We start from the raw sequence: 15,093 nt of genomic DNA on the forward strand, positions 1-15,093 counted from the left end.
CAGAAAAAAAGTACATTTTAATTTTTACAGCCTAATTCCAATATATTTAGCGAAAAACCTGTGTGGTCAAAATGCTAACTATACCCCTAGATAAATACCTTAAAGAGGCTCTGTCACCAGATTTTGCAACCCCTATCTGCTATTGCAGCAGATAGGCGCTGCAATGTAGATTACAGTAACGTTTTTATTTTTAAAAAACGAGCATTTTTGCCCAAGTTATGACCATTTTTGTATTTATGCAAATGAGGCTTGCAAAAGTACAACTGGGCGTGTTTACAGTAAAAGTACAACTGGGCGTGTATTATGTGTGTACATCGGGGCGTTTTTACTTTTTACTAGCTGGGCGTTAGGAATGGGAGTGTATGATGCTGACGAATCAGCATAATCCACTTCTGTTCGTTAACACCCAGCTTCTGGCAGTGCAGACACACAGCGTGTTCTCGAGAGATCACGCTGTGACGTCACTCACTTCCTGCCCCAGGTCCTGCATCGTGTCGGCCACATCGGCACCAGAGGCTACAGTTGATTCTGCAGCAGCATCAGCGTTTGCAGGTAAGTAGCTACATCGACTTACCTGCAAACGCCGATGCTGCTGCAGAATCAACTGTAGCCTCTGGTGCCGATGTGTCCTCGCTCGTCCGACACGATGCAGGACCTGGGGCAGGAAGTGAGTGACGTCACAGTGTGATCTCTCGAGAACACGCTGTGTGTCTGCACTGCCAGAAGCTGGGCGTTCTGAAGAGAAGTGGATGATACTTCTCGTCAGAACGACCAGCTAGTAAAAGAAGTAAACACGCCCAGATGTAACACACATAATACACGCCCAGTTGGATTTTTACTTTAAACACGCCCAGTTGGACTTTAGCAAGCCTCATTTGCATAAATACAAAAATGGTCATAACTTGGCCAAAAATGCTCGTTTTTTAAAAATAAAAACGTTACTGTAATCTACATTGCAGCGCCTATCTGCTGCAATAGCAGATAGGGGTTGCAAAATCTGGTGACAGAGCCTCTTTAAGGGGTCTAGTTTTCGAAATGGGGTAGTTTATGGGGAGTTTCTATCGTTCTGGCAGCTCAAAGCTTCTCCAAATGTACAGTGGGGCCTAAAACATTTTCCAGCAAAATATGAGTCCAGAAAGCCTCCGGGTGCTCCCTTCCTTTGGGGCCCTGCCGTGTGTCCAAACAACGCATTAGGGCCACAATGTGGGTATTTTTGAAAACAGGAGAAAGAGGGTGATAGATTTTGGGGTGTGTTTCTTCATTTTCATTTTCGCTTTACAAAGAAATCGGTCTTCAAACAAACACTTTTATGAAAAAAGTTAAATTATTATTTTTTTCACCTGATATGCATTTAAATTAGCAAAGAACTGTGGGGTCAAAATAATGACTATACCCCTAAATAAATACCTTATGGGGTCTAGTTTTCTAAATGGGGTCGTTTATGGGGAGTTTCTATCGTTCTGGCAGCTCAAAGCCTCTCCAAATGTACAGTGGGGCCTAAAACATTTTCAAGCAAAATATGAGTCCTGAAAGCCTCCGGGTGTTCCCTTCCTTTTGGGTCCTGCCGTGTGTCCAGGCAGCGCATTAGGGCCACAATGTGGGTATTTTTGAAAACAGGAGAAACTGGGTGATAGATTTTGTGTTGTGTTGTGTTTCTTCATTCTCATGGTCGCTTTACATAGAAATTGGTCTTCAAACTGATACTTTTATGAAAAAAAGTGAAATTATTTTTTTTTTCACCTGCTATGTATTAAATTTAGCAAAAAACTGTGGGGTCAAAATACTTACTATACCCTTAGGTAAATACCTTAAGGGGTCTAGTTTTCTAAATGGGGTCATTTGTGGGTGTTCCCATCACTCTGAGACCTATGAGCCTCTGAAAACCTGGCTTGGTGCAGGAAAACAAAATGTACTTCAAAATTTATAAAATTATTATTCAATTTGTAAGTCCTCTAAATTGCTGAAAATGTATTTTAGTTTTTCAAAAGTGCTGCCAAAATAGAGTAAAGAGATAGAAATATATATTTAATAAAAAAAATTGTACAGTATGTGTGTACATATGTGACATATTGCAGTTAAAAATAGGGGAAAATGATAATTTTTACAAAATTTCTTCCATTTTTCTATTTTTTAATTAATTTCCGCAAATCGTATCAGTCTACTTTTACCACTAAAATAAAGTACAACATGTGGCGAAAAAACAATGTCAGAATTACTTGGATATTCAAAACTTTCACAGAGTTATTCTCTGATAAAGTCAGACATACCAGATTTGACAAATCTGGCTTGGTCATTAAGGTACAAACATGCCCGGTCATAAAGGGGCTAAAGAGGCTCTGTCACCAGATTCTCAAATCCCTATCTCCTATTGCATGTGATCGGCGCTGAAATGTAGATAACAGTAACGTGTTGTTTTTTTTAAAAACGTTCATTTTTGGCCAAGTTATGAGCTATTTTATATATATGCAAATGAGCTTTGAAATGGACAACTGGGCGTGTTTTTTTTCGTATGTCCAACTGGGCGTGTATTGTGTTTTTAACTGGGCGTGTTTACTTGTTTTACTAACTGGGCGTTGTGAATAGAAGTGTATGATGCTGACGAATCAGTGACCAATCAGCATCATGCACTCCTCTCCATTCATTTACACAGCACAACGTGTTCTTACTAGAATGATGTGCAGCCACATACACAAGTGTCCTGGTAATGAATACACATGACCTCCAGCCTGGACGTCATGTGTATTCATAATCCTGACACTTCTGAATCTTTTCTGTGAGATTCCAGCAAGGGAAATGAAATCTCGTTTACCTCGTAATCTCGCGAGATTATGCGTGGCTTGCTGGAATCTCACAGAAAAGATTCAGAACTGGTGACAGACATAAACAGAAACTTTAGGTTTCAGTTTCCATCACCATTGATTTCAATGGTGACGGATCCGGTGCCAATGGTTTCCGTTTGTCTTTGTTGTGCAAGGGTTCCGTAGTTTTGCTGGAATGAATAGTGTAGTTAACTACGGTATTGTTTCCGTCAAAACGAAGCAAGCCTTGCACAACGGAGACAAACGGAAACCATTTGCACCGGATCCGTTACCATTGAAATCAATGGTGATGAAATAGAAACCTATGATTTCTGTTTGTGTCTGTCAGGGTTCCGTTCCGACAGAAAGCTCAGACGGAGCGGAGCCCTAGCACAGACGTGAACGAAGCCTTACAGCAACGGTGGGGTCAGTTTGACTCTTTAGTCAGGATGACGTGGTATATTTTTGGAAATGTATAGTTTTACATTTAAAAAGTTTTCTACGCCTCTGATTGGCTGTGTATGAACATATGCTATTGGCTGAACAAGAATCAACGTTACATTGTCAATGATTGGCTGGAATCAAGCTACTCCTTTTTTTCGAAAGATATTATTGTAATTGTTTTGATAAATAAAGCCAGAGAAGGATATTTGTGTATACAAAGCAGTGTCTCTTACTTCTCTCCGATATATCGATGTAACCATTGGATTTATTTGGTGCTGGGTAAATTTTCTGGGCGAGTGTCAGTTAATACACTGGTCTAAAACTTCAGTCTAATATATATTTTGGCCATGATCACGTCAACACTCTCTACTTAGATGCTGCGGTTGCTATTGACCGAAACAACTAAGGGTTTAAATGGTTATGATCAAAGAGATCTTCGATCGGTATGGTTAAGAGCAGAAACCTGGGTGTCATAACACACGAGCACCGCTGAAGCCTGCACGGGACACACGTGCAGGACTTAGATTGGGCCATTGAGAAAAGGACCAGTAGTGAACGCCGTGAAAAGGCGTATTGGTGGTGACTAAAAGATTAAGACACAAAATAGGCTGGTCCTGAATAGGTTAATATACAGTGTATTTGGAATAGCGTACTAATTTTATCATAAAAGGAGAATTTTCCGTGACTGAATCCCTTCCCCGCAAGTACATTTTGTCAATCAAGTAAAGAACCTCTTAAAAATTGTAATACTCCCTAGCATAATACATGCGCGCAGTGGCCACTGACTCATCCTCAAAATCCGTCCTGCACGGTTAACATGTGTACCATTTTATGTGGAGCTATCCCCACACGACTAACAATGCGTGGTGTGTATATTATTGACTGACAAAATGGCCGCAGACTTTTTTTTCCCGTTCTCCTTCTAGTGCTGTCGGGTAAAAAGCTACTTCCAGTTTACAACGCCTACGATTTGGCGGTGAACTAAAATGGCTACGCAGCTGACCAATCACTATGTAGAACGTAAAAAGCGTAGTCCAACCAACGACGTTCACGCGTGGGCCCCGCCCCTCTCTTTCACTGCTCTGGGTAACCGCTTCCGTCGTTGCCATTTTGTGTTGTTCGCGCGTGAAGGAATAAGGTGAGTTACCAGGATGTTTCCCCGCGGATTGTGCGCTGTATAGTTCTGGACAATTGCCTCATAGGGCTAGGCGGGAGGTAAAGTTGGTTGTGGAAAAGCGGATAACGACTTCATGAAGCGGCGCGGCTCGTATGTGATTTACATGTAATGGCGGGTGCATTAGGTTTTGTTAGGACGGGCTTTCGTGTATTATTTATCCAGCTCGCGGGTGGTTTTAGATGCTGCCTATACTGGTCTGCTACTTGCTTGGCACCTTTCATTGTGGAGCAGTTTTATAGCCCAGTCTCCGTAGATCTGCTAACCATGTGTATTATCCGTATACGGGTGTGCCATCCCATTGAATCCCTGAGTGCTGCGTTTTAGTAATGGGTAATCTTCATACTGTGTGCTGAGATGTGGCTGAAGTCTAGGTATCAGTGTAGTGGAAGCTTTCTGTACTATAATAGATGGCAGAGGGAGCCTTGTAGAAAGATTGCTAGTGTTCCAGATTCCTGTTTAGGGGTGAAAGTTGTGATTTTGTACTGCTGCTTAGTTTTGGACCGCTGATCAAAACTTGCGTGTTGCTATGACGTATCAAAAGTGTTGTTTGTTTTTTTTAAAGGCTCTGTCACCACGTTCTAAGTGCCCTAAATAACCTACATAAGGAGATCCGCGCTATAATGTAGGTGACAGTAATGCTTTTTATTTAATAAAACGATCTATTTTCACCACTTTATTAGCGATTTTAGCTTTATGCTAATGAGTTGCTTAATGCCCAACCGGGCGTATTTTTACTTTAGACCAAGTGGGCGTTGTACAGAGGAGTGTATGACGCTGACCAATCAGTGACCAATCAGCGTCATACACTCCTCTCCATTCATGTACTCAGCGAATACACGCCCAGTTGTACTTTAGAAAGCCTCATTTACATAAATATAAAAATGGTCATAACTTGGCCAAAAATGCTTGTTTTTAAGAAACAAACGTTACTCTTATCTACATTGCAGCGCCGATCACATGCAATAGGAGATAGGGGTTGCAAAATCTGGTGACAGAGCCTCTTTAAAGGGAATGTGTTGCCAGCAAAACATCTTTTTGTTTTTTTTTTAGTTAAACAATTAGTGTGTAGGTGATTAAACATTGTTCTAATTATTTTTATTTTTTTTCACGAGTCAGAAAATATTATCAATTGGATTCTAATTTATAATATTTTCCATTGCTGGTCACTAGATGGAGCAATTCCCAAAATTGCAGCATTGCATGTGGTAAAGCAACCACATTGCTTTATGCTGCAAAATTGGGTAAAAATCCCTCGCTCTAGTGAGCTCTCAGAATCCCCCCCCCTCCTTTATCCTGGCTAGTGCCGGGAGAAACGAGGGGTTTGAACGGTCTAACCTCCTACACTGTGTCGCCATTTTTTGAGCTAACACACAGTGTAGAAGGTTTACATACACTAGTAAAACACACTGAAACACAAACATACATAGAAATCCCTTACCTGCTCCAGTCGCCGCCGCTCCCTCCGGTCCATCCGCTCCGTCTGCTGCCGCTGCTCCATGTGCACAAGTCCGGAAGCCGCGACCGGAAGTAGTAATATTACTGTCCGGCCGCGACTTCCGGTCCACAGGAAAATGGCGCCGGATGGCGCGCATTTCAAATTGAACTGTGTGGGAGCGGCGCATGCGCCGTTCCCACACAGCGGCGTACATGATAGTGGATGGAACGGGTCCCGTTCGCAGTCCCTATGGGACTGGAGCTGCCGTATTCCATGTCTGTATGTGTCGTTAATCGACACATACAGAAATGGGAAAAAAAATGGCAGCCCCCATAGGGAAGAAAAAGTGTAAAAATAAAAAAAAGTAACACACAAACACACATTAATCCAAACGTTTTTAATAAAGCACTAACATCTTTAACATATAAAAAAAAAATTTGTGGTGACACTGTTCCTTTAAGTGTTTAGACAGTGAATAGACATTCCACGGGATGTCTATTCACAATCTCTGCACTTTGTTACTCTGTCTGTGGTAGTTCCAGCAGAGGAAGTGTGATCTCGTTTTAACCTGTCATTTACTGCGAGATTACGCTTCCTCTGCTGTAACTACCACAGACAGAGTAACGAAGTGCAGAGATCGTGAATAGACAGCCCGTGGAGTATCTATTCACTGTCTAAACACTTCAGTATTGTTAATGTGTTAGTATAAGACAGCACATAGAGATCTAAAAGGATCCCTATTCGCTGAGTGAATGGAGAGGAGTGCATGACGCCGATTGGTCAGCGTCATACACTCCCCTGTACAACGTCCACTTGGTCTAAAGTAAAAATACGCCCAGTTGGGCAGTATGCAACTCATTAGCATAAAGCTAAAGTCTGTAATAAAGTGGTAAAAATAGATCGTTTTATTAAATAAAAAGCACTGCTGTCACCTACATTACAGCGCCGATCTCCTTATGTAGGAGATACGGCACTTATAATGTGGTGACAGAGTCTCTTTAACCCCTTCCCGCTCCTTGACGTACTATTACGTCATGGCAGCTGTATCGTTCGCGCTCCATGCCGTAATAGTACGTCTCGGGAGTAACGGCCGTTTCGGCCGTCCTCCCGACACATACAGGAGCTGTGACGCTGCTGTCTTGTTCAGCAGCTGTCACAGCTCCTACAGCGGGGACCGATCGCTGTGTCCCCGCTGATTAACCCCTTAAAAGCCGCGTTCTATAGAGATCGCGGCTTTTTAGGGGTTAAGCTGCCATCGCCGGCCTGCTACGCGATAGCGGCCGGCGATGGTGACTATGGCAACCGGACACCAAACAATGGCGTCCGGCTATGCCATAGACGGAAGCCTAGTGGGTCCTGACAACGTCAGGACCCACTATGCTTGCTGTCAGTGAGTAGCTGACAGTTCTAATACACTGCACTACGCATGTAGTGCAGTGTATTAGAATAGCGATCAGGGCCTCCTGCCCTCATGTCCCCTAGTGGGACAAAGTAATAAAGTAAAAAAAAAGTTAAAAAAAGATGTGTAAAAATAAGAAAATAAAAGTTTTAAAAGTAATAAAAGTAAAAGTCCCACTTTTTCCCTTATCAGTCCTTTATTATTAATAAAAATATATAAACAAACAAATAAACTATACATAATTGGTATCGCCGCGTCCGTAACGGCCTGAGCTACAAAATTATTTTGTTATTTATCCCGCACGGTGAACGCCGTAAAAAAAAATATTAATAAACCGTACCACAATCACAATTGTTTGGTCACTTCACCTCCCAAAAAATGGAATAAAAAGAGATCAAAAAGTCGCATGTACCTAAAAATGGTACTGATGGAAAATACAGTTCGTTACGCAAAAAAAAAGTCCTCGCACGCCTTTATTGATTGAAAAATAAAAACGTTCTGGCTCTTAGAATAAGGTAACACAAAAAGTGAATGATTGTTTACAAAACGTATTTTATTGTGCAAACGCCATAAGACATAAAAAAAAACTATAAACATCTGGTATCGCCGTGATCGTATCGCCCCGCAGAATAAAGTGAATATGTCATTTATAGCGCACGGTGAACGCTGTAAAAAAAAAAGTATACAAAAACAATAGTAGAATTGCTGTTTATTAGTCACCACGCCACCTAAAAATGGAATAAAAACTGATCAAAAAGCCGCATGCACCCCAAGAAAACTACAATGGATTCCTCAAGGGGTCTAGTTTCCAAATTGGGGTCACTTTTGGGGGGTTTCCAATGTTTTGGCACCACAAGACCTCTTCAAACCGGACATGGTGCCTAATAAAAAAGAGGGCTCAAAATCCTCTAGGTGCTCCTTTGCTTCGGAGGCCGGTGCTTCAGTCCATTACCGCACTAGGGCCACATGTGGGATATTTCTCTAAACTGCAGAATCTGGGCAATAAGTATTGAGTTGCGTTTCACTGATAAATCCTTTTGTGTTATAAAAAAAATGGTATAAAAAGAGTAAATTTCACCTCTACTTTGCTCTAAATTTCTGTGAAACACCTAAAGGGTTCATAAACTTTCTAAATGCTGTTGTGAATACTTTGAGGGGTCTAGGTTCTAAAATGGGGTGTTTGATAGGGGTTTCTAATATATGGGCCCCTCAAAGCAACTTCAGAAATGAACTGGAACCTAAAAAAATAAATAAATGAGGCAATACTTCGCTTCTTACATTATACTGATAATGAGCCGTGCCCACTCCGAGATGACCCCAGTTTTGACCGTTTGTATAAACGGAGACCCCTATTAGACCGTTCCAGTGCCCGGTTTTCCCAAGCATACACCCCCGAGAAGTGTTTTTCTATTGATGAGTCCCTGGTACATTTTAAAGGGAGGGTTCAATTCCGCCAGTACCTGCCAGGTAAGAGGGCAAGGTATGGCGTGAAGATGTATAAGCTGTGCGAGAGTGCATCAGGGTATACCTACAGGTTTAGGATATATGAAGGAAAGGCCACCCCCAAACCAGACTGCATCCTGGACTACAATAGGTACATGGGAGGGATGGACTTGTCAAATCAAGTCCTGAAGCCCTACAGCGCCATGCGGTGTGGTATAAGAAGCTGGCCGGGCACATCATACAGATGGCATTGTACAATGCGTACGTGCTACGTCGATGTGCAGGCCAGAGGGGAACTTTCCTGGAATTTCAAGATCTAATCTTTAGGGACCAGGAAGGGGGGGCACCCAGTACTTCTGGAAGCGAGGCCACACGCATCGTACCAGGGCAACACTTTCCAGGAGAAGGTCCCCAAACCGGTGGAAAGGGAAAGAGTCAAAAGAGGTGCAGAGTCTGCTATAAGAGGGGGATAAGGAAGAACACAATATACCAATGTGACACGTGTCCCGAAAAACCAGGGCTCTGTATAAAAGATTGTTTTAAAATGTATCATACATCCCTTGATTTTTAATTTACCCTGATGCACTCCGCACAGCTTACCCCCCTCATCTTTCCCTCCTGAGCCCTGCCGTATGCCCAGGCAGCTGATAACAGCCACATGTAGGGTATTGTCGTACCCAGGAGAACCCACATTACAATTTAAGGGGTGTATATCTCCGGTGGCGCATGCTGGGCACACTATATTGGACACTGAAATGGCATATACATATATAAAATTGCAAATCTCACACTGCACCATCTGCTGCGCATTATCTTTTACACAGTACCTGTGGGGTCAAAATGCTCACTACACCTCTAGATGAATGTCTTAAGGGGTGTAGTTTTTAAAATGGGGTCACTTCTCGGGGGTTTCAACTGTACTGGTACCTCAGGGGCTTCTGCATACATGACTTAGCACCAGAAAAGCTCCAGTAGGCCAAATGGTGGTCCTTTCCTTCTGAGCCCTCCCATGGGCCCAAAGGGCAGTTTATCACCACAAATGGGGTATTGCCGCACTAAGGACAAATTGGGCAACAAAATGGGGTATGTTGTTCCTTGTGAAAATAAGAAATTTTGATCAAAAATGACATCTTATTGGAAAAAATATCATTTTTTTCATTTCACAGCCCAATTCAAATAGGTGCTGTGAAAAAACTGTGCGGTCAAAATGATAACAAAAACCATAAATGAATTCCTTGAGGGGTGTAGTTTCCAAAATGGGGTCACTTCTGGTGGGTTTCCATTGCTTTGATACCTCTGGGGCTCTGCAAATGCAACATGGCACCCGAAAACCAATCCAGCAAAATCTGGACTCCAACAAACACATAGCGCTCCTTTCCGTCTGAGCCCTCCCATGGGCCCAAACGGCAGTTTATCACCACAAATGGGGTATTGCCGCACTAAGGACAAATTGGGCAACAAAATGGGGTATGTTGTTCCCTGTGAAAATAAGAAATTTTGATCAAAAATGACATCTTATTGGAAAAAATATCATTTGTTTCATTTCACAGCCCAATTCAAATAGGTGCTGTGAAAAACCTGTGCGGTCAAAATGATAACAAAAACCATAAATGAATTCCTTGAGGGGTGTAGTTTCCAAAATGGGGTCACTTCGGGTGGGTTTCCATTGCTTTGATACCTCTGGGGCTCTGCAAATGCGACATGGCACCCGAAAACCAATCCAGCAAAATCTGGACTCCAACAAACACATAGCGCTCCTTTCCTTCTGAGCCCTCCCATGGGCCCAAACGGCAGTTTATCACCACAAATGGGGTATTGCCGCACTAAGGACAAATTGGGCAACAAAATGGGGTATGTTGTTCCCTGTGAAAATAAGAAAATTTGATCAAAAATGACATCTTATTGGAAAAAATATCATTTTTTTCATTTCACAGCCCAATTCAAATAGGTGCTGTGAAAAAACTGTGCGGTCAAAATGATAACAAAAACCATAAATGAATTCCTTGAGGGGTGTAATTTCCAAAATGGGGTCACTTCTGGTGGGTTTCCATTGTTTTGATACCTCAACGCCTCTTCAAACCTGGCATGCTGCCTAAAATATATTCTAATAAAAAAGAGGCCTCAAAATGCACTAGGTGCTTCTTTGCTTCTAGGGCTTGTGTTTTAGTCCACGAGCGCAGTAGGGCCACATGTGGGACATTTCTAAAAACTGCAGAATCTGGACAATACATATTTAGTAGTGTTTCTCTGGTAAAACCTTCTCTGTTACTAAAAAAAAATTGAATAAAATTGAAATTCAGCAGAAAAAATGAAATTTGCAAATTTCATTTCCACTTTGCTTTAATTCCTGTGAAATGCCTGAAGGGTTAAAAAACTTTCTATATGCTGTTTTGAATACTTTGAGGGGTCTAGTTTTTAAAATGGGGTGTTTTATGGGGGTTTCTAATACATAGGCCCCTCAAATCCACTTCAGAACTGAACTGGCACCTTCAAAAAAAGGCTTTTGAAATTTTCTTAAGAATATGAGAAATTGCTGTTTATGTTCTAAACCTTGTAACGTCCAAGAAAAATAAAATAATGTTCAAAAAACGATGCCAATCTAAAGTAGACATATGGGAAATGTGAACTAGTAACTATTTTGGGTGGTATAACCGTCTGTTTTTCAAGCAGATGCATTTAAATTCTGAAAAATGCTATTTTTTGTAAATTTTCTCTAAATTTTGCAATTTTTCACAAATAAAGACTGAATATATCGACCAAATTTTACCACGAACATGAAGCCCAAAGTGTCACGAGAAAACAATCTCAGAATCGCTTGGATAGGTTTAAGCATTCCGACGTTATTACCACATAAAGTGAAATATGTCAGATTTGAAAAATGGGCTCTGAGCCTTAAGGCCCAAACTAGGCTGCGTCCTTAAGGGGTTAAAAACTAGTTACCCTTTTAAATGTGTTTTATCCAGGTCATTGAAATTGATGGCTAATTCTTAGGATAGGATAAGATTCTTAGGATCAATATTAGATCAGTGGGGGTCCAAGTGTTGACACCCCTGCTGATCAGCAGTTTGAAGTGGCTGTGGCGCTCGTATGACCCCCACATCCTCTAAATTGTTTACATGGTTATTCTTTCTGTTACTACTTGCACGCACTGTTACATTTGTAGCGATCGTGCAAGCTATTGTACTACTGTCTTGCACAGTTGCTACAAATGTAACGGTGCGTGTAGGTATGAACATAAAGAATAACCATGTAAACAATAGAGATTGCGACACTCGTACGAATGCAGCGGCCTCTTCAAATAGCTGATCAGTGGGGGTGCCTACAGTCGAACCCCCACCGATCTAATATTGATGGCCTATCCTGAGGTTAGGCAATCAATTTTTATAACCCCTTTAAGGCCTGCAAGATTTTTTGTGTGCATTTAGAGAGTCATAATTGTATTTTTTTTTCTTTGATGTAGCTGTATCAAGACCTATTTGAAGGATAAGATGTATTTGTCAATGGTGCCATTTTGAGTTACATGTGACTTTATCTATGGTGCGGACAAAGGACTTGTCCACCAGTAGCGGAATTGCTGTGTATTTTCCATCCGGTATTGCAGATCGAAAATACGCCACAGAATACAGTATCCACACGCTGCGTAAAATTTCAGACCATAAATTGACCAGTGGTGCTTATTTTTCGGACCGCAGCAGGTCAATTCCTGCTGTGGAGACTGGACTGAATTGCTGCGTTTTTAAGAGATGTCACCATCTCCCAACATTGAGAAAAACGCAGCAAAATCTGCACCATTTTCTCCAGGGAATGGTGCGGTTTCTCTGCAGCGAAATTTTATGCTACTTGCTGCAGGAATTTTCTGCAGCAATTCCGTTACGTGTACACAAGCCCTTAGGCAACATACACACATTGCGTATTTTGCTGCTGAAAATACGCAAGAGAAAAAAAACACCTAAAGGTGCATCTTTTAAAGCAGTTACCGGTGCGGTTTTTAAGTTTTGCTGTGTATTTCTTCAGAACTGGGGAGATGGAATTCACAAGTGGAATCGTGAGATAAATTGACATGATGTGGGTCCATTTAGGTGTGGGGAAATTCAGCGGTGTGCACATGAGTTTCCCTGAAATCTCATTGCCTATGCTGGTACTGTATTACTTTGCGGGTTTTGCCACACGCAAATACGCGTGGCAAAACCGCACATAATACGCATCATGTGCATTGACCCTCTAAAGAGAATCTTAGCATTTTTGAGGCCTTAAATCTGCTGACCGCAATATGGGCGTGTTGAAAAGTGAAAGTACAACTGGGCGTGTATTATGTGCGTACATCGGGGCGTGTTTACTACTTTTACTAGCTGGGCGTTCTGATGAGAAGTATCATCCACTTCTCTTCAGAACGCCCAGCTTCTGGCAGTGCAGATCTGTGACGTCACTCACAGGTCCTGCATCGTGTCGACACCAGAGGCTACAGTTGATTCTGCAGCAGCATCAGCGTTTGCAGGTAAGTAGCTACATCGATTTACCTGCAAACGCCGATGCTGCTGCAGAATCATCTGTAACCTCTGGTGCCGATGTGTCCTCGCTCGTCTGACACGATGCAGGACCTGGGGAAGTGACGTCACAGCGTGATCTCTCGAACACGGCTGTGTCTGCACTGCCAGAAGCTGGGCGTTCTGAAGAGAAGTGGATGATACTTATCAGAACGCCCAGCTAGTAAAAGAAGTAAACACGCCCCGATGTACGCACATAATACATGCCCAGTTGTACTTTTACTTTTCAACACGCCCAGTTGTACTTTTGCAAGCCTCATTTGCATAAATACAAAAATGGTCATAACTTGGCCAAAAATGCTCGTTTTTTAAAAATAAAAACGTTACTGTAATCTACATTGCAGCGCCTATCTGCTGCAATAGCAGATAGGGGTTGCAAAATCTGGTGACAGAGCCTCTTTAAGTGACCTGAATGGTGATATCTCCCTGATTCCAGCACTGTTTTTTTGTTTTTTCCTAGACCCCTTCCCCTGTTCCAGAGATAAGGCCCACTGTTCTGTTAGCTCCCTATATGCTAAGATTGACTCTGACTTTGTAGAGAACTAATTTTTTTTCTCTTTCCTCTCAAGCTTGTCAAAATGGTGAAACTTTTTATTGGTAACCTCCCTCCTGAGGCGACACCTGCAGAATTGAAGACACTGTTTGAACAGTATGGGAAAGTTACAGAGTGTGACATCATAACAAATTATGGCTTTGTCCATATGGAAGACAAAAAGTCAGCTGATCAGGCAGTTGAAAATCTGAACCAATATAAAATGCATAATGTCTTTATTAATGTGGAACACAGCAGGGGCAAACCCAAAGCATCAACCAAGCTCCATGTCAGTAGCCTTAGCACTGACTGCACCGGTGAAGAGTTGCGTGAGAAGTTTGAACAGTATGGAACGGTCTTGGAATGTGATATTGTGAAGGATTTTGCCTTTGTTCACATGGAGAAAGCAGAGGAAGCACTCGAAGCCATCAGAAATCTAAACAACCATGAATTTAAAGGTGATGATAACTGTTAGTGATAAACTGGGCAGACAGGTGGATTGGCTTTCTCTCCTAACTCTTCCATAACCATGCGCTCTTGCCTTGTGTCAGAATGCATGTTTATTTCGAGAAGGGGATAAGCTTCTGATAGGCATCTCTAGCAGCGCTTATCTTTTGGGGCAACAAAGGATTGGGCAGTTTGAAATGCCTTCCCTATTGTCGGGATGCCCACGTACACATTGGCTCATCAGTTGATCCTGCCAAAATTGGTAGTTTAAGACAACTTTTATCTTACGGGTATGGCCATATAGATAGTCAAAAATGTTGGGACTTGCGTGTGTACTGCAGTCAATTCTTTATGAAGCACCCCATAACAGCGTTTTGTATGCATTCCAAGTAACCTAGATTTTATACAGTAATATGTATTTTTCCAGAAAGGATTAAGGCCCCATGCACACGACCGTGCCCGCAATCACGGCCCGCGATTGCGGGCACGGCCGGCCGCTGACTGACAGCCGCATTTTCGGGCCGTGCTCCCATACAAAGTATGGGAGCACGGCCCGCAAAATGCGAAAGAACGGACATGTTCCATAATTCCCGGAATATTTCCACGGCACTGACACCCTTCCGTAGTGCTACGGGAAGGTGTCAGTGTTCAATCAAAGTGAATGGCTCCGTTTTTGTGGACCGCAAAAACTGAGGTTTTTTGCTGTCGTGTGCATGGGGCCTAACAAATTGGCTTTGTAGTATTGCTGGGCTGATATCCCCTTACTCTTAGAGTAAAAGTACCTTTGTATGATTGGTGATTGCAGCTATTTAAAAGCTGCAATGCTCGGAGCCTAATTTCAGATGAAACTCTTCCATGTCGGTCAGGCAGTGTA

The 15,093-nt window shown here is 42.3% G+C and overlaps 1 protein-coding gene across 3 annotated transcripts in view; it reads left to right on the forward strand.

The window, feature by feature from the left end:
- Positions 1-4,277: 4,277 nt before the first annotated feature.
- Positions 4,278-15,093, forward strand: part of LOC142660679 (RNA-binding protein 4B-like) — a 40,425-nt gene continuing 29,609 nt past the window's right edge. The window contains exons 1-2 of one of the 3 annotated variants that reach the window (XM_075837419.1): positions 4,278-4,380; positions 13,810-14,230. In XM_075837419.1, coding sequence (XP_075693534.1) covers positions 13,819-14,230 — 412 coding nt within the window. In that variant the 5' untranslated portion in view covers positions 4,278-4,380; positions 13,810-13,818. Of the gene's footprint in view, positions 4,381-4,417; positions 4,458-13,809; positions 14,231-15,093 lie in introns of those variants that run through there. The other 2 variants (XM_075837417.1, XM_075837418.1) reach the window with 2 other exon arrangements.

Source organism: Rhinoderma darwinii, chromosome 9 (assembly GCF_050947455.1).
Source record: "Rhinoderma darwinii isolate aRhiDar2 chromosome 9, aRhiDar2.hap1, whole genome shotgun sequence".
NCBI lineage: Eukaryota > Metazoa > Chordata > Amphibia > Anura > Rhinodermatidae > Rhinoderma > Rhinoderma darwinii.